Below are 19,925 nucleotides of genomic sequence, written 5' to 3' on the forward strand. Positions count from 1 at the left end.
GAACTTTTTATGAAACTGTCTTTTTAATGGTATATTGTAAACAAAAATGGAGACCGATAGTAAAGCAGAACATGCCGTTGAAGAAGAGTTTGTACAACCCAAAGTAAAATCAAGAAAAAGAACACAGCCAGATATGGATACAAGTGATATTTCAAATCCTTCATCAAAGAGACCACATTTCCAGCCATTAAGAGCTGTAACTACTACAGTAAGTTAAATTAATTTTGGACCCTAAAAGTAAAACTCACCTGTCATCTGTCCTGTCGTCGTGACCTGACCTGACCTGTACTAAGCCAACTAAGGCTGTGTACACTCTGTAAAGTCTGTAGTGTCGGACTGGCCTGAAGTCAGGCTGAAGTCTGAACCGGAGTCACAGACCTGAGAGTCCAAGTAGACTAAATCTTATCTACGTAGAAGTAGATACTAGATCTAGTAGTACTGACAATGTGTTAGTTCCCCTTAAACTTAAAGGGCCCTTTCAAACCTTGCGATCTAAAGTCCGCTACTCATTTAAATTTAACTCATTAACTTTAACATTAGATTTAGAGTTGGGTAGACTCAAGAGGACCCCAAAAATCCCAGTCTTCACAGATTCAAACCCAGAAGTTCAGAACCTCAGGTTCGGGATCCAAGTGTTTAACTTTAACTTTGATGTTATTATATATTGTTAAAGTAGGTCAGGTTGATGATTTCAAGAGCTTAAAGTTTCAAACATTTTTCTAGCACTACCTTCAAGAAATGTACATCATAAGAAACTCAAGAACACATGAGAAGTATGGTGTTTTAAAAGTGTTATAATCTTAAAATTTTGTGAAAAGTATGGTGTTTCAAAAGTGTTATATTCTTTAAATTTTGTTATTGATATCATTTTCTTTTTATGCCATGTCAAGACAGACAGGTTTTAGTTATTTTCACAGACTTCATATTGAAGATGCCACTCCATATCGCCCAACTCTGCTTAGAAACTGACAATACACATAAGTGTAAGGTACTAAGCCCAGTAACGCATTACTGACATATTACAGTACCGGTACTTATTTAGTTGAATGTCTTGAAAAGGTCTAAAATGCTATTTTGAGATATAAGGCCCTTTATAAATCCAGTATTTATTTGGTGGAGAGCCTAATAAGCTTTGGTAGCCAATAGATAATCCTGCCCTCCCCAAGCCATTGGAGGACACAACAGTTTAAGTGGTTGACCTAAAAACAAAACATACGCAGCTCTACGTATCTAGCACGCTCAGTGATGCAACAGCCCAAAAGTCAGTGCTAGATATTTTTTGGTCAGGTCGGGGTTGGGGCTAAAAAGCTATGGTAGCTTATGAATTGTGTCACCTATAGATGTAGATAGATCCGCCCTTCCCAAGCCACCTGGTTGACCAAAAAAATGTATTTTAGAGCATGTTTTATTATTTGTCACAAAACACACACACAAACAACATATCTATATATAATACGTATCTAGCACGCTTAGTGTTTGTGACCTAATTAGTGGTTTGATCGTAGGTACTCGACTGAGGGCTCCTCCCCCTTTCCCCTCAACATTGTTCTTACTACAACTTGAACAATGTTTTGGGGCTGTGTTGATGGCCTGGTTTACACCTGTGTGTTGCGCTATCACTGACCCTATTTTGTTGTGTGTTGGTCTGATGGCTGCACTTGGATTGAGTCTTGAAATTTGTTACTTGCACTGAAAATGTGTTAATGTTGGAAAGTGGAATTGTGTAAGAAAAAATCCCAGGAAAGGGGGTGTAGGCAGAATAAGAGAGTGTTTGTGTGTTATTGTTATTATTTTATCCATTTATGATGACATTATTATCTGTTTCGAAGGAGTGTCTTTGAAACGTTTTATGAGTTTCGTGGCAAAAAAAAATATTTATAGACCCGCACTACACGTCTAGATCTAGAAGCAAAACAGACTTTGTATTTGATGCTGATTGATGATCCCTTTATACAGTATCTTGACTGTTTTTCTCCCCTCCCTTCCCCTCCCTTCCCCTCCCTCCCCCCCCCCCCCCCCCCCTTACCCGTCAAAGACATTTTAATTTTAAAGTACATACGTTTGATTTTTTAACACACCTCATAATACAGATCTAATTATAATGGGGCACCTGAAAAAAAAACACAATTGGATATCGTTTGGCCATTTCTGCCTGCTGTATTGGTTAATGTTAGTAGAATCAAAGTTAATGTGTCGTAAAATCATGATTTTAAAATGGGTATTATTTGTGCATATCGATGTAAATCTATTTACTTTAAAAAAAAAAAAGTGCATTCACGTTAAACCACAAATAGTTTATTCACATAATAACACATAAATAATTTATATCTTAAGTTTGCATTAGATTATTTTGAAAAAAAAAAAAAATATGTAAATACTTTGTCTTCTTTGAGTTATATCCCTTTGATGTATATTTTTAACATTAAAATGGTGTTCGATTCTTTAGGGAGCTGAGATTGCTTACATCATTTAAACACTCCCTATTTAACCTCAATTTTCATGTTTTGGTAGCAAGTGACAGATTAAACAAATAATTGCACATATTTCTCCACCTAATTAGAAGCGTAATATGTAGGTTTTATCGAGCTGATGCATCATTAGCAAAAAAAAAAAAATATCTTTAACCTGTGACCTACTTCATTCTTCCCAAGAGGTAAACAAAAGTGATGTTTTTATACCAATTTCACTTTGAATATAAGTAAAAAAAAATTGTCATTGTTTGAAAATGAAACTAAATGTCTTAACTATAAAGAAATGGATGATGCACAATAGGTTTACACTATTTTCGTCATAATCATCGAAATAAAAGAGAATTTTAAAAAATACAGTGAGGTGTTCAAGAAGTACCTTAACATGAAGGTGTTCGATTGTCAGTTACTATAGATATAGATATATATGGTATGTAGAATAAAAAATATATAATATATATAGATGTAGACTTATAATGTATCTAAAATAGTATAAATCTAACAGTATATCTATTTTATACATGAGACGAGTGACAACTTCAGTATAGTATTACATCTTAATGTTTAGCCAACTTATAAACTAAGCTTGAGTACAAAAAGAAAAATATTCCTTTAAAGGAAGGAATTCAAAGATTAGATTTGAAGTCTAGATTTATATTAAATAATTAAAATGTATATAGAGACTATTTGTTTGCTACAGGCTCTCACTTATAACATGTTGACCTAAATATTACATTAATATATATATAGAGAGAGAGATCAATGTGTTTCAAAACTAATCTAGTTTAATTTTTAAATGAAACATTTGTAGTGGCAACCGAAGGGGGAAAAGACGCTATTAGTTTTGTGTGAAATGTCTGTCCATCCATCCATCCCACTTAGAAAAGAGATTGAAAATCTGACATCATAATATTTTAGTCCATTCAAAGTTCTGATGCAATGGCTACTTTTTCTTTTTTAAAAGTGAAAAATCTTATTTTTAAAATCACTTGTGCAAGCAGTTTTTTCTTAAAAATACACCACTTTTACAACTATTCACTATTAATAGTAACAAAAGCTGGAGGCTCTGTAGTATGGGAAATGTCCATTTTCCATATTTTAACACATTTATGCTAATGGTTTTGGATTTTTTGTGAAAAAATTTTATTTTTTTTTACATTTTTATTACTACGTTATGTATGTTCTGTCCTACTAATTACTACATTTACCCAAAAATAAATGTTTACTTTTTTAAGAGAAAAAATCTAATTAGTATACATATAAGTTGGACATAATTTAAAACAACAATTAATAAGTAGTTTTTCAAATTATAGCTTTTTAAACTGCATCATTATACTATAACTATAAAACACTTAACTAAAGGAAATTTTTTTATTTTTTTTTTACGGAAATTTAAAATTTTTTTTTTGAGGATTTGAATAAGAGATTGACCCAATTATAAAACAATTAGATATTCATTATAAGACATCATTTAGGCCATGTTCACATCAAACTCTACACTCACTTTCACCTATCCTTTGGTTTGTTGGACCGCTTCGGCACCACACAAGATCTATCAACATTCTTTCTCCATTTTTCTCTGTCATTTTGTCTTTGATCGAATTTAATTCTGATGTACATTCTGAAAATATTGAAACGTGCCTTTTTACCTGTTGGGTGGATCATGTCTGGGCCGATTTTGAGTTTGCGTTTCCACACAAACTGTCTTTGTTACCTTGTTTTTATTAGTTCTAGGTCTAACAATTATGGAGCAAAAAATGGAAAAGTAAAAACTATGACAAAAGAGCTTGCAATTCAAACTTTGCTCAAACTTTAGTCAAAGAGTATCTAGATATCGATGAACTAATATTCCTCTAGCTTAGCTATTTGAGTAGCACTAGATTTTTAGATCTAGGACTAAATCTAGTTTAAAAGCAAAAGCTTGTTAGAACTAGAAATTAATCAAATAAATCTAAAGCAATGTCAGTGAGGCCATTTTTACAGTGTAGTCCATAATTATATAATGGTTTAACCTGATCTGTAAAATAAATAAAGCTATTGGGTACTCCTCAGCCATTGTACTAAAGCAATTTATATGTTGTTGTTTTCATCAGATATTTTTTTCTAGGTCCCTTTTTTCAGACAGATTGTTGGTTACATAAGAGTATATAAAAAATAATATATTTCATATAAATATTATATTCTCTTAAAATAACCTTCAAATTCTTTTTTCCCATCATTTCTTTATTTCTCAAACTGATAGTCAAGTAGTTATTTTCATTTACATTTTTTTTTTCTCTTTTCTGCTACATTTTTGGATCTTTATGCCTCACACAAGGGGGAGGGCAGTTTAAAGCTAAATATCAATCAGGCATAATATCAGGTGAGACAAGACCAATCGTTAAAGAAGACCTCAACACTGACCTGCAATTTCGCAACTTGTGGGCAATTTAGACCAATAGTTCGTTGACACTATCACAGGTCAGGACATCAGACCTGTGACATGGCTAAGAGGTATTGGTCTGAACTACCCACATGTTGGGAAGTTACAGGTCAGTGTTCAGGCCTTTTATAATGATTGGTCTTGCTTCACCTGATATTATGCCTGACTGATATTTAGCTTTAAACCGACCTCCCACTTTTCACTCCCATGTATTGTTGGCTTTGTGACGCAGCCATGTGTTGCTGAGAGTTGCCTTAAAGACCAACTGAAGAGGTTTTGGGGTCAATCACAGAAACCGTTTTAATACTTGTTTTCTGTAATATAATGCTTAAAAAAACGTGTCTGCAAAATATTTTCTATAACTTTTCAGCCGTTAATGAGATATTAGCATTTTAATGTGGGTTTTAGGGACACTAAAAAGTCTTAGTCTCGTAGCCATTCGAGATGTCTTTCTCCCTCACTACACAGGTCCGTGACGTCATAGTATGGAAATTAGGTCACGCTCCTAAATTTAGAGGTAAGCGAATTAATGTTCGCGGATTAGCCTAGATCCAGCCAAGCGTACTAGTATCGAGTTTTAGTCCACCGTACAACGTGGATCAGTCTGCTATATCTCTTGTTACAGTCCACGTGTGGTTTTTTATGACTATGAGTGTAAGCTAATCACAATTAGCAAGCCGGTTAAACTTAGATCCATTTATGCGTACCCAGTATTTGACCACAACACAGTGTTTCTGTCCACCATATCGTGCAGTACACCTGCTATTGTTTTTTATCACCAATTCTTTCAATTACCGGTATTTTTCGTTCTGATAACGATGCTAGTAAAATAAATCTATATGTTAGACACTTTGGTTGCAGAAACAGCTCCTTGACTAATGTAATTCATTTATTCAAATGCCCTTGGAATGATAATGTGTAATTGTGTGTAGAGATGGGGAGGGGAGAAACAAGTCAAAGCTAGATAGTTACTTGCACACTAAGTACAAATTCAGCTTCCTTAACTTATATTATTTAAAAATTTAAGAGTAATCCCCATATTGGAAGCAGTTAGCTCAATGAAAAGCTGATATCAATGAGGAGCTCAATTTGTTTTTCGTAATGCACTTTTAAAGCAGAATAGCTAACTAATAGTTAACTTTTACTTTTTCTTATATTAACATATTTTCAAAGTAATATTAGAATATTATCAGAATACTTTAATTTAAATAAGATAGCAAGAGCAGAAACAGCTGAGGTAATATATTTGATCAAGCTATTAAATATTTCAAGTTCTAATATTAAATTATTTATCTAGCTCAGTGATTCCCAAAGTGGTCCATATAGACCCCCAGGGGTCTACGAAGACCTCCAAGGGGTCTACGAAATTAAAAAAATAAATTGGGGGTCTATGAGATGTCCACGGGGGTCTACGGTAATAGATTTCATTCAAGCAGGTCGTAACTTAATTTTCACATTCCATTAGTGTAATTATTTCATACACTAATATATGATTTGTACCCGAGTTAATCCTTTCAATATTTATCCTGCTATTGAAACGAAACATTCTTGTATTCAATTTCAATACTTATTTAAATAGCTTAATTTTGTCTACATGTAACTAATATTTAAAAAAAAAAAAAGAATGTAGACAGTACAGCGTTAATTATTTAAAATTGGGATTCCTTCCTTCCTTGTCAAACAACAGTTGCCTAAGTGACTTTTATGACGATATGAAACCAGTTACGCTGGAGGATCATCTGAGACAATGCCACCCTGACAAAAATTAAGATTTGAACAACTTTCAAACACTCAAAGTTCAGAATAGACCCACAAAATCTCTGTTCGACATCATATAGAGAAGATTTTGTTTTGTGAGCGTCTTACAAGATTTCTTTACTTATAGCAAAATACGGAAAAAAAACAAAGGTCGATAATTGTTATTACCTTTTTACAAAAACCTACATCTGTTACTATTAAAAGAATTTCTTTAAGCGACAATACAGTTTAAGGTCGCTTCGGTGGCCTGAGTTATAAAATTAAAACCTTCTTATGTAAATCTTTGCAAAAGATATTAATACAGTTTGGTCAGACAAGGTGTAGTGCTGTGTGCTACAAACTGTCTAATGGTCACCATCTTATCTCATCTCATCTATGCCTGTGGTCCTTTCTGGGCATAGGCCACCAACCAGCTTTTTCCAGGCATCTCGGTTCTGGGCGAGACTCTCCAACTGTCTCCACGTCTTGCCCATCTGCTTGGCATCTGCTTCCAAATCGCGGTGCTATTGTAAAGCTAAAGCAGCCTTCCATTAGCTGAAGAACACCTGGGGATCTAGGGAAAAAGCACCACCACCAAGATTAGGCTATGTAACACCATTGTTAAGCCGATACTACTTTATGGAGAAGAGACCTGGAGAACCACCATCACCACCATGAAAAAAATCCAGGTATTCATCAATAGCTGCCTGAGGAAGATTCTTATAATCCGCTGGCCAGACAAGATCTCGAATGAGGAACAGTGACAAAGAACAAAGCAGCAGCCCATTGAAGTAGATATCCTTCAGAGACGCTGGAAATGGATAGGTCACACCCTTTGCCAGCCTGCATCCAGCATAACATGGCAAGCCCTAGCCTGGAACCCACAAGGAAAGAAGAAGAGGGGATGGCCCAGGGATACATGGCGGTAATGTTGCCGTCTCCTTATATTTTCTTAAGGTTGACCGACGAGACCTGGTTTAGGCTCCAGTTACTCGCCTTTGCCCCTCCGCAGATTTAATATTTGAGCCACATGTGAAAGATCAAGAAAGACACTAGAAACTGCTCTTTGCGAAACCTTTTACAATGATACTTAAAGCATATTCATTAATTAATTAATTATTTAATGTTAGAAAGACTAATTAATAGAAAAACAGATTTGTGTATAAAACATTATATCCGTAGTTGTGTAGTTTTAAATTACTATTTCACTCTTCAACGCACTACAGTTAGAAATTTGTTTAAAAATAATGTTGATGAATTTGCAAAAATTTGCAAGTTGAGTAGGGGGTCTACCGAAAACCAGAAAACATGGCAGGGGGTCTACGAGACAAAACGTTTGGGAACCACTGATCTAGCTAAATCATCATCATCATCATCAAACTCCATTAGAGTGAGGGCTTGAGAGGCTCAAATCCTCTCTTGCAGAAACCCTGCTGTCTTGCCTAGTGCATAAATGTCGCCATACAGGTCGAGAATTTTGGGTTTCCCAGACCTGTTGAGACGGAGATCAGCAAGTCTGGGGCAGTCAAACAGAATATGAGGCACGGTTTCCTCTTCTTCCCCGCAGCGGGGGCACCGTGAATCAAAATTTGGCCATAGCCGCGAGAAATATCTAGTTAAATAACTTTTGGGTGCTAAATTTTCTTTAAAATATCTTTGTAAACAGTGTCTTACTGGAAATATTTACATTTCATTAACTAATTTATAAATATAAACAAACTATACATTCCGCATTTAAAATAATTTAATTTTTTTTTCATTTAAAATAATTTAATTTTTTTTTTCATCGTCTGCGTCTGTCTTTAGCGAGCTCGTGAGAGCTTTTCAGTTGTTTCTTTCAAAGGCAATCTGCTTTCCTATATGCCAAATGCATAATGAATTAGATGTGACAAAATATACAAGTTGCAACTGGGTTCGTGTGGTCAAGTGAAATGCTGCATTCATCCTTAATCTTCGGAATCGAAGATAATGCCTTATAACTTTATGTTTGCATTAAATATAAAGGGCATGTCCCACAAAGTTGAAATTTATCCAAAAGAATATTTTTTCACTTTTGAGTATTTATAAAGAAAATGTAACAAATTTGTTAATTCAAAAAATTTAAGACAACATTAGCTTAAAACAAACCAACTGAAAATATGATTATAATAATAATAATAATCTTTAGTGTCCTTATTTATTAAAGATTATTGTCATGACCATATAAAACTGACAGGATTTCTTCTAAGCCATTGAGTGTCATACTCATAGCATCAGCTTTTAGATTTGAAAATAAAAGATGCTCAACAGTCTTATAAAATAACAGTCAAGCTGGCATAACACACAATCAGACAGCCATCCACTGTAGGATGCGTCAAATCATCTTTTAGCCAATGTCAGGTTTCTACAATAAAATAATAAAAAATATATATATATATATATATATTTAGTAATATATCTATATACTTATACACAAATGAAAAATTAAGTAATAGTAAATGAATATGAACATTAATATCAGCCTGGATGAATCTAGCGCTACTTTACTAGAATATAACTAGATTATATACTATATAAGTATATAGGTCTATAGTAGATCTTAATTCTTATAATTCTTAGAGTCTAATGATGAAAGAAGATGTGGAAAGAGTTTTTCAAAGTAAGTCTAGATTTTATAAATCTAGATCTATACCTTCCTTAAGAATGATATGTAAAAAATTATATGCTTTCTAAAAACTATTGTTACTATACTCTATAAAGTCTATAGACACTATAGTCTAAATCTTGTAGTAGGCCCTACTACAAAACAAGAATAGACCAACTAAAGATTTAGACAGAACCTTCCCCAGGACATATATATTAATATTACAGACCACTAGTGAAGTGACCTAGCCCTATAGCCTAGGCTAGTCACTATATAAGTCATAAGACTATATTTATATTCCTATATTATTTTTTTTAAATATTTATTTTTTATAGTAATTTATTTTATACTAAATTAGATCTACGACTACATCTAAACTAAGACTAGTAAAAAATCTATTATTAGATATCTAAATCCATATCTAGTTACAATCTAGTAATAAGACTAAATTGTCTACGTTAAGTTGGTCTTAATAACAAAAAACAATATCTAGAATCCTCTAGCCAGTCTAGCTAGATCTAGAATCTAGTGTCTTGAGCTTGACATTTTTCCCCGATTTCCATACTAAAATGTCACTTCCGCTTTCGGCCATGACATAGCCATTTCAAATCTCGTTATTTTTTTTACACTTTCAAATGACTTTTTCTAGTGTAAATATGTATTTCTTTTAATTCAAATTTTTAGGAACTATATTTGATACCATCTACTATCATAATCAATAGTTATCTCAATTTTGATAAAAACCTCTTCAGTTGGTCTTTAACTGCCTCTCTTTCTCTTTTTTTCGCCACATTCAAAATAAATATGTTTTGTTAAGATCTTAGGACCTGCTTTTCATTATTTTTTTCAATATTTAGAATTTATAAACTATCTAATGATTTATGTTGTGATTGTCAACGTTTCATTGTTTTCTTTCCAAAGGCTTCCAAAGGAGAAATTAGGAGAGTACCAGTTCCTCAACACAGATACTCACCTCTACAAAAAGATTGGCTCAAAATATTTACACCCATTGTGGAGAATCTAAAACTAAACATAAGATTTGTTTCCAAGAAGAGAGTTGTTGAAATTAAGGTATAAGTGTTTTAAAATCAAGATCAAATTTTTATTGTGGACACCCCAATTTTATTTCGTGAAAAACTGCTTCAATGTAACTTTTTGTTGAAGTTCCTCTATGATTTGATAAATGTGAATAGATCTGTAAATTTTAAGTGTTAGTTACTCAAGACTCATACTTATAGTCATCACATGAAATATAATTCAATTGGTTTTATAATTGCAGTAGTATAACTTAATGTTATCTTTTGTATTTTTGAATTAAAAAAAAAAAAAAAAAAACATAATGTCATCTTTAAGTTAGTAAAAAGGGTCTAAATATATATGTGCTCTTTTAATGAGGAAATCTCAAAATCAGTATTTTTTTGAAAAAGATATAGTTACAAATTGTGTTATTTATTCTAAAATTTCTACATTAACTGTAAGGGTTTATTCCCTTCCATGTCTTTCTTTTATAGATATAAGATTTAACCATAAAAAAAAAGTTCTTTGAAACCACCTTCCTATGTATGTCATTCTATGAGTGGTTTCCTTTCATTCATCATCAGCAATGGACTACCACAGTGTTTTGTTATTTAGGCAGAAGCTAATTGTTTATACATTAATAATAATTTTATTTATAAAGCGCTTTTAACAAACAAAATGTAGGCTCAAGGCGCTGTAACAACATTACAAACATAAACATAACATTGTTTCGACTTGATACAGTCTTCCAGCATCACTAGATACTTTTTGGATTTATTTTTAAAATGTACCATAATAACTTGATTGACTTTCACAGATGTATAGTTGCTAATTTCTAATTTTAGTGATTTTTTAATAACATTTTTCCTCTTGACTGTTATTCTCAGGCTGGGAAGGAGACAGATGACATTGGAGCTTTACAAAGAGCAGAGGATTTTGTTAAAGCTTTTATACTGGGCTTTGAAGTGGATGTAAGTTTCTGTACCTTTTCCCTTCTACATTTACTTGTCTATGATGTCATTGTTCATTTTAATTTCTGTCAGTGGTTTAGGAGAGTGTCTTATTCTAGCCAAGTTGTACTTAGAGCTAATTAGACTTGCAGACATCTTAAAATTCTTATTGGATGAAAGTAACAAATAAATTAACATTGCATTTAGACTTATTACATGTGGCCAGTACAACGATCAACTGCCTTTAATTTCCCTAAGTAATGTCAGGTACACATTAAATAAATTATAACTTTTATATAGTGCTACTTAGATGCTTATAGCATGCTCAGAGTGCTATGGTCCAATCTCATTTTGTGGACCAGTGGGTTTGGGGGGGGGGGGGGGTATCTGGGAGAAGGTTTACCGTGCTGCCTTAAGGCGCTTAGTAAATACAACTCTGCTCGAGTCGGGCGTCGAACCTCAAGATCCCTTCATGAGTAGCCAAGTTCAAGCGTACTTAGCTTCTCGACCACACTTCCCACCATCCACAGTGTCCCATAGTCAATTATTTACTGGTAATTAATTATTTTGTATGATACCTTCAAGGGAAATTAATCCTTCAGTATATTAAGAAATATGGCTAAATATGTGTTTGTGTCAGATAATTATACAAACTATTTCTCCCACACCGGTTCTCAGAAAAGTTGAACTTTTACACAATTATTTATTGTAACCAACAAAACATTAATCAAAAAATTAACCAATTAGTTAATATAATTGGTAATTACTTTTAATTCATGGAGCTAGGCTATGAGTGACTATCCATGCTGATAGAACTATCCAGTCCCGATGTTGAGGTGACAGGAAGGTGGCAGTTCATGCATCTTCTAACTCCTGCACCGAGCTTCCTGACATGGAGATGGGGCTGGTGGAGAGTTTGTCCAACAAGAGAAATTAATAATTTAGTATTAAGAGCTATGGCTTAATATGTGTGGTTTATCCCCTTAGATAAGTTTTTTTTTGGCTTGTTTAATAATGCCAACTATTTTTAATTTCAGGATGCGTTGGCACTACTTCGCTTGGATCACCTTTATTTAGAAAGTTTCGATGTCACTGATGGTATTGGATTTATTTTGTTTATTTTTGAAAAATGTTTATAAACATTGATGTTGTATTAATTAACTATTGCCACAGTTAAGTGTTGTTTTTTTTTTTCATTTTTATACCACTGTATGACATTGTATTTTTTTCTTCTGTTGGTGTTTTAACTTTTTTCATTTTGTCACATCATTGTTAAACATGGAACGCTACACTTAATAAACAACGCCAACACTATAACGCCAGATTCATGAGTGAATTTATTTACACACTATGGTAACACACATGACACATAACATTCCAACATTCAGTCCCTTAGTCAAGGGGAATCATTCAAGCTACTCATATAAACAATGTCAACATTCATTACAATTTCTCTTTTCTTTTTCTCGCTCATTCTTACTTTCAACTTTAAAGGCAAAAAATCCAGAATCAGAAAAGAATGGAAAATCAACCGAGAAATAGGATAGTACATATTATTTTAACAAGTATTTTATACATGACAATAGTACAATGTAAAAGAGTTGTGTAAAGCAAAATAACTTGAAAATCAAACAAATTACAAAAATCTGTTTTATTCATGTTTTTTTTTTTTTTTTTTTTCATTTTTTTTTTTTTTTCTTTCATACTTTTTTTTTTTTTTTTTTTTTTCAAAAACAACATATGAAGAATAACAAAATGAAATAGTAGACATATTCACATGACTAGGAATAATGATATATTACAACAAAAAATATGGCAGGGCTTTTTATACAAAGGTATATTTACATTACTAGAAATAAAAATATGGTGATTAAGGAAAAAAAAAATGAAATAACAGTGCTGCTTACACAAACTCATCCGGGAGTCTTCCTTCTTGCAGTATGGTCAGAAGTAGAAGTCCTGATGCGCCCCGTTTGGTCGTCACATTAGCTGGTTGTGCTCTTCTTGGACACCAGCGAATTTCAATTCTATTAGTCCTGTGGGTCTCATTGATGTAAGCAATGTCAATACGCTGCCTTTTGTCTTCCACTAGCTTGGTGATCTGCAGCGCTTCAATGAAAAGTGTGATAGGCAACGACTGTTTTCTCAATACCACAGAGTTCTTCTATTACAGTTCTGTAAAAGATGGCAGACTCTAGGCCTTCTTGCAAGCCTAATGCCTCAGCAGCTATGGTAGATCTCACTACCCTTTTGATCTTCAAGGCTAGCCAAAAAATGGGACAATAATGCCCGTCTTTGTCTTTAATCCATACAATATGGGCACTTGTACTTCCTGTACCACCACTAAGATTACCCAAGGCGGCATCGCAGAACAGAAGCAGCTCCCAGTCTTCTTCAGGTTTTCCATTTAGACCTCTATACAATTGTATGGGTCTTAAGTCTTTTAGCTTTCCGATGGCTTTTATTGCTCGAATTAGGTCTGTAACCTCGGCTTTGTTTAAATTTGTGCTGAGTTCAACTAACTTAAAAGTCATATCAGGTCTGGGGCCTTGAACGACCCAATTTAACTGGCCAATGAGTTTTCAATACAAAGACTGTTCTGTATCATTCAACTGCAACTCCTTTAGCAAACGTCTTGCTGGGTCTAACTTTGGGCGATCAAGTTTTTCGATGTATGCTGTGTGGTCCGGCATGATCCCATCTGTGTCGGATGTCGAATCCGATGTAATAAAAAATTCTCTCTTCTGTCTTTCCTGCCACAAATCGGTGACACACATAGTCTTCTCAAAAACGCCATTGCCAGCACGAAAAAAATCGTCGACGTGGCAACAAATTATGTCATATACAACTCCATCAGTCATTAATGTGAACAGTGCTGGATCAAAGCTTGACTGCAACCAAGTTCAATAAGCTCTTCTTTGACACTTAAATAAAACTGTCTTGCACCATCCTTGAGTCCATACTTAAGTTTCCAAATAACATTACTTGGAGTATTACTTTCTTTTTGAAGTATAATATGTATCTCTCTATCCAGGGACTTTCCATGTAAATTTGCAGATTTGATGTCTTTTGTTTTAATCAGCCACTGTTTACTAGACACAATTGACAAAAAAATTCTCATGGAACCCTTAGCAACAGTTGGACTATCTTTTGGTATTAAGTCTTGCTCTTCAAATCCTCTTACAACTAGACATGCTTTTGGTGAACCATTTTTCTTTGTTATAACCCAACATGTAGAACTAGCATTTTGTCCACAGTCTTCAACCTCTTCATATGTTTCAAACTGTTTTAATTTCAATAACTCCAATTGTTTGGCTTCATCTATCTCTTTGCTTGATTCAACCATTGATAAACATACATTGTCGCTGTTGCCTCCCCTTGAATATTTCCACTCAATTCGTTCAAGGTCAACACTTTTTCTTTCTTTGTCCACATGATTGTCTATGTTATACCAATACTTATACTTTCCTGTGGCTTTGCCTGCTCTTTCGAGAATGGTCCGTTGTTCTGATTCGTCCATTCTGTATTCTATTTGTTCATTTGGTTTCAAACAAGTTACAGAATGAATGTCTGTCCTTGTGTCACTGTCATCTCTAATAAGTTCACGATCTCCATCAAATATTTCGCTTACACCACTCTTGATGACGTCATGAATCGTTTTTGTGTTCTCCTCATTATCTTCTGTACTCTCTTTCTCATCCACGCTCGCTTTATAAATTCTGTTTGGTGCCACTCTGACAAACACACCGCCATGTCTCACTAAAACAACTTTTCCATCTTGAAATACCACCTTTCCGGGTCCTAACCATCTCTCTTTGCCTTCACGCTTGTAAAAAACTTTGTCACCATTTTGAAACACCTGCTTTGATGCTCGAAATTTAGAACGCAGGGCTCGTATTCTTTCACTTGACTCTAATTGAATGTAAGCTTTACGTGCCTCGCAGAGAGCAGGCAGTTGCTTATAAAAGGCTTCACTTGTTGTGCTACTCTCTAAAGCTGGTAGTTTTGCGTGAAGAATGCTTGGTAAATTAGGGTTTCTACCAAACACAAGCTGATGGCTACTATAACCATTTCTCATTTGCAAGTTTTTAGCAATATTTGCCCAGAATAGAGTTTCCAGGTCTACGTCTGAAATTTCAGTCTCAAGTTTCATTAGCAAGTGCAGTATCCATTGACCTTTGTATTGTTTGAGATCCATTGCAACTTTTTTATTAAAGTCTCTGGCCATAGGGAAAGCCACTACAGATTGAGATGGTGTCTTAGCAATTACTTTGCATAGTTCACAGCTTCTTTCTATATCTGTTAATTCCTCTTCAAAACCCTCACCCCGAATGTTAGCATTTTGAAGTGAAGTCATAAATCTATCCCTTGTATGGTAAGCTAACTGCCTATGTAGTTTTCTAATAGTTACCTTGCGTTTTTCTGGGGATTCGTCGAATGCTTTTACTGTGTTGACCTTTTCAATATGAATTCTTTCTGTCTTGTCAATGGGAATACAATAATGGCCAGATGATGTTAAGTTTAAGGCAACCTCTCTCCCAAATATAACAGCTGTATCATTTTCTAAATTCATTTTTACTCCTGCTGACTTCATAGCAGATCTGGAGAGTAATAATGGTATGTCTGTTTCTACAGCATCAGTCACAAGCTTAACCTTCTTTCCAGCCACTGTGACAGGTAACTCATATTCACCTTTTGATTTTATTTTTGTCCCACCACCAAACTTAAACATTCTGTGACCTTCTCTTAACTTCACTTTGTTGCGGTCCTCTTCATCTAAAGAGCCCAAAAATGCCTCCAACAATGTCATTCCACACACTGTACTACTGCATGCGCTGTCCAATACGGCACAGTTAAAAGCTTCGACTCCTAATTGGGAAGTTTCATCTTTGTGATTTCCTGTGAACAAACAGGCTTCTTCTTCCTGGTCAACGATATTGACCCTCTTAGACATGTTTTCCCAACTGTCAGGGCACTTGGACAAAAGATGTCTGTATGATCCACATGATTTACATGTTAAGACATTTCCGTCGGGACCAACTGGGTTATATTTTTCAAACTTCGTTGAGCTTTTGGGAATCCAAAACCTCGGGTGCCGCCCCTTCCTTGTCCTCCACCTCTCACTTGAGGTCCGACTTTAGGCTTATAGTTACATTTTGTCTGATTTTCTCGTCTTCCAAAGCTACTGAAGTTCTCACGTCTTTGGTATCCCGCTGCCCATAAAGCTTCTTCATTTTCAGCCAAAAACTTTGGCTCAAGTTTGATACATGCCTCTTGGTCCTTCAGCTTACTTTCTTCTCCCTTAAACTTTTTCAAAGACGACTTAGCTTCCTCATACAAGGTCTCTCGTTCGGCGAAATTCATTCCAGTCAAAACAAGCATCTTTTCGTTTCGAGTTATTCTTGCATTCCTTAGTAACTTGAAGGCCAGAATCTCAGGTGACAGTTTCATCTTTTTCTTCTCTATTCTACTATATTTTGTATCAAATTCTGCTATGAAATCCCGTATGGACTGGTTTTCCCCCTGTTTCAAATCTTCGAACTCGTCAAATTTGTGAATGCTATCTGCGAGGTCATCTTTGGCCAAGTTCTTGTCAAGAAACTGCAAAAGTCTCTCAAAGCCTTCCCGACACTTGAGCTCTGATAGGTCTAATTGTTCGAACACCTTGTCTCTTATCCCAGATGCACTGCTTTGTGGTAGTGAAAGGGCTATGGCTATAGCTCTTTTCTCTTCTTTCAGGTCAGTTATTTCATTCCATGCGAGTAACTCTTGTTTATACAATTCGTATGGCTTTTCTTTAATAAATGATGGAATCTCTATCCTAGTAGCCATTATTACTCCAAATTGGATCATAAAGTAAATAATTTTACTTACAGCTCTGCTACCATTTGTTAAACATGGAACGCTACACTTAATAAACAACGCCAACACTATAACGCCAGATTCATGAGTGAATTTATTTACACACTATGGTAACACACATGACACATAACATTCCAACATTCAGTCCCTTAGTCAAGGGGAATCATTCAAGCTACTCATATAAACAATGTCAACAATCATATCCACTTTCTCTGACTTTTGTTATAGAGGTGCTGTGACTGTTTGCATAACTAAATCCCTCCATTCTTCTTGGTTAGCAGCAGAATATCAATAGAGAGGCTGGTCCATTCTTTCATGTTGTCCAACAAACTTTTCTTTAGATTTATTTGTACTCCTTCTTTGTACTTCTTCCATTGTATGGAAAATTTTCTTTATAATTAATTGCTTTAAAATATTTCAAAAATATAATTCTATTACAGTGTAGGTCTCAAAACAGCTGCAATTACTTTACAGCTAAGCATTAAAATATAAAAGAGTTATAATTATTTTCATTACAAAAACTTTATTATACATTCCTGCATTAAAGTCTACGCTTGAGAGTAAATTTTTTATTTGTCATTCAAGTGAAACCTTTGAAGGGAGATCATCTTGCCAGAGCCATTGGTCGCTTGGCGGGTAAAAATGGAAAGACCAAGTTTACTATTGAAAATGTCACAACAACGAGAATAGTTTTGGCTGACAGGTTAGAATATGTTACTATACCATTTAGCACATGTATTTGTTACATTTTCTTTCTGTACAGATTCTCTATTTTTAATTTTATTAAGTTTTTTTTTTTGTTTTTTTTTTGCTTTTCAAGTTTTTAAATTTATAGTATCTCATTTGTTTTTAATACTTGATCTTGTGATAAGTAAATGAAAATAAAACTACATTTAAAAAAAAAAATTAAAATACCAATTAGCATAAAAATACTGCCCATAATTCTACTAATGTAGAATTCCATTTTTTTTCTTCACAAAGATAAGTTTAATAAGACTATAATTGAAATAATTCTTCAACTTAATTTCTTTTTTCTGTAGCTTTTAAATATCGAAATTTTATAAATTTCCACAATAATATCAGAAATATAATATGATCTTTAATTGTGCGAGACCATCTTGTTTGAGTGTCCATTGATTGATGGTAGAGTTCTGTAGTCTTTGTAAGAGTTCTCTTAGGACATTTCTCCAGGTGTTCTCCTCAAAGCCAGTAAGCATAAGCTGACATCTTAGCTAGTCTTTAAAGTGTATCATCTCTGTATCACAGCCCATAGAAAATGATTGCCTTTGGTATTCTGACGTCTTCCTTATGGGATATGACCCCTACAAACCTACCTACCTAAAGTGTCTTCCTGATGCTCATGGTTTTTATTGAAAATGAATAGATTTATTCTACCAAAATTCTCATTTCAAGTTGGCTAAAATGCCTAATGGTTTTGCATATATTATTCCTATTTTTTTATGACTACTTTTTTTTTCACAGTAAAGTTCATATTCTTGGATCTTATCAAAACATACAGATTGCAAGGAGAGCAATTTGTAATTTAATTCTTGGTAAGTTCATTGCTTTTTTTTATCACATTTGTTCTTGCAAAAATACTTTATTATATATTTAACTAGCTTAATTACCAAAAATGAGGCTATTGGTTTTATGCTAAGTTTCAGTTATTAATTTTTAATAAATAACAAATAAGTCTTGATAACAAAAAACAATATCTAGACTCCTCTAGCCGGTCTAGCTAGATCTAGAATCTAGTGTCTTGAGCTCGACATTTTTCCCAGATTTCCATACTAAAATGCAGTATATTATGGTACCATTCAGACCCAGTTGTGACCTGCATATTTTGTCACATATTTCAAGTCTTAAAAAAATCTTCTCTTGCTTATGATTTTTATTTCTTAATTATATGTTTCCTTCTGTCTCAAAAGACAATGGATGCTTCCAGACAAATCACTGGTTTTGGTTTTTTCTTGAGTGGGCAGAATCTGGTGTGACTAAACAAGCCAATTCTTTGGAGGCAAAGTATGTCACTGTTCATACATGTGAATGCTCTTGTTTCAGGGCTATGTGAAACCTAGTTTCCCTTTCAGACTTTGCGATCTATGGGGCAGATGATGTTAAGGTCATCTGTTTCTATGGCCAATGGTTAATGAGCAGGTTCATGTGGCCAGCACAATGACCAACCGCCTTTACTTTCCCCAATTAGAGTTGGGTGAACTCAGTGCTTAACCACTCAGCCACCACGCCCCCTATCTGAAACCTAATGAATGTTTATTTATTTGATTACATTGACTAAAGAGAAGGGGATCAGATATTTAGTATTTAATATGTCAGTTCTTGTTATCACTCGTTTTTCTTAAGGATGCTTTATGTGAGATGTTTATATGTTAGGAATAGTCAATTTATGTATTTTTTTCACAATCTGTAATGAATCATTCTACTTTACTTTTGTGATAAAGACTTCCTGCAGTGGGTAGACAAGAAAATCTTGAGATGCACAGATTAATTACACTACAAAACAAATTACAAAAAAAGGACAATGTTTTCAAAAATTAAGTCTTTATAACAGTGACATAGGCATAAAATTGAGATAACAATCAAAATGATCTAAACTTGAGCTAGTGTAGTAAATAAGGGCCTTTATTTAAATTATGAATAAAAAAACAAAAAGCTGAATCTTTATGTCTTCTTTCTTTACAGGAAGTGCACCCAGTAAAGTTTATGGACAAATGAGAACCATTGCCTCAAGAGCAGCAAATAGGTTTTAGTTGGGTTTTGGTTTTGTTTTTCAGCAATAAAATAAAGTTTGTACATAATATGTGACAGTGTTGTTTCTAGTTTTCTTT

At 34.0% G+C, this 19,925-nt stretch overlaps 1 protein-coding gene across 2 annotated transcripts; it reads left to right on the top strand.

Moving 5' to 3' along the window:
- Nucleotides 1-11: 11 nt before the first annotated feature.
- Nucleotides 12-19,897, top strand: LOC106076909 (RNA-binding protein PNO1-like). Of its 2 annotated transcripts, XM_056024386.1 has the most exons (8): nucleotides 12-208; nucleotides 10,172-10,321; nucleotides 11,155-11,238; nucleotides 12,255-12,315; nucleotides 17,665-17,782; nucleotides 18,562-18,632; nucleotides 19,008-19,101; nucleotides 19,780-19,897. In XM_056024386.1, the coding sequence occupies exons 1-8, from the start codon at nucleotides 47-49 to the stop codon at nucleotides 19,793-19,795; spliced, it is 756 nt and encodes a 251-aa protein (XP_055880361.1). In that variant the 5' UTR covers nucleotides 12-46; the 3' UTR covers nucleotides 19,796-19,897. The 2 variants fall into 2 exon arrangements, with proteins under 2 accessions (XP_055880361.1, XP_055880362.1); XM_056024387.1 differs by lacking the exon at nucleotides 19,008-19,101 and having other exon boundaries at nucleotides 13-208.
- Nucleotides 19,898-19,925: the final 28 nt, after the last annotated feature.

This window comes from Biomphalaria glabrata, chromosome 3 (assembly GCF_947242115.1).
Source record: "Biomphalaria glabrata chromosome 3, xgBioGlab47.1, whole genome shotgun sequence".
Lineage (NCBI taxonomy): Eukaryota > Metazoa > Mollusca > Gastropoda > Planorbidae > Biomphalaria > Biomphalaria glabrata.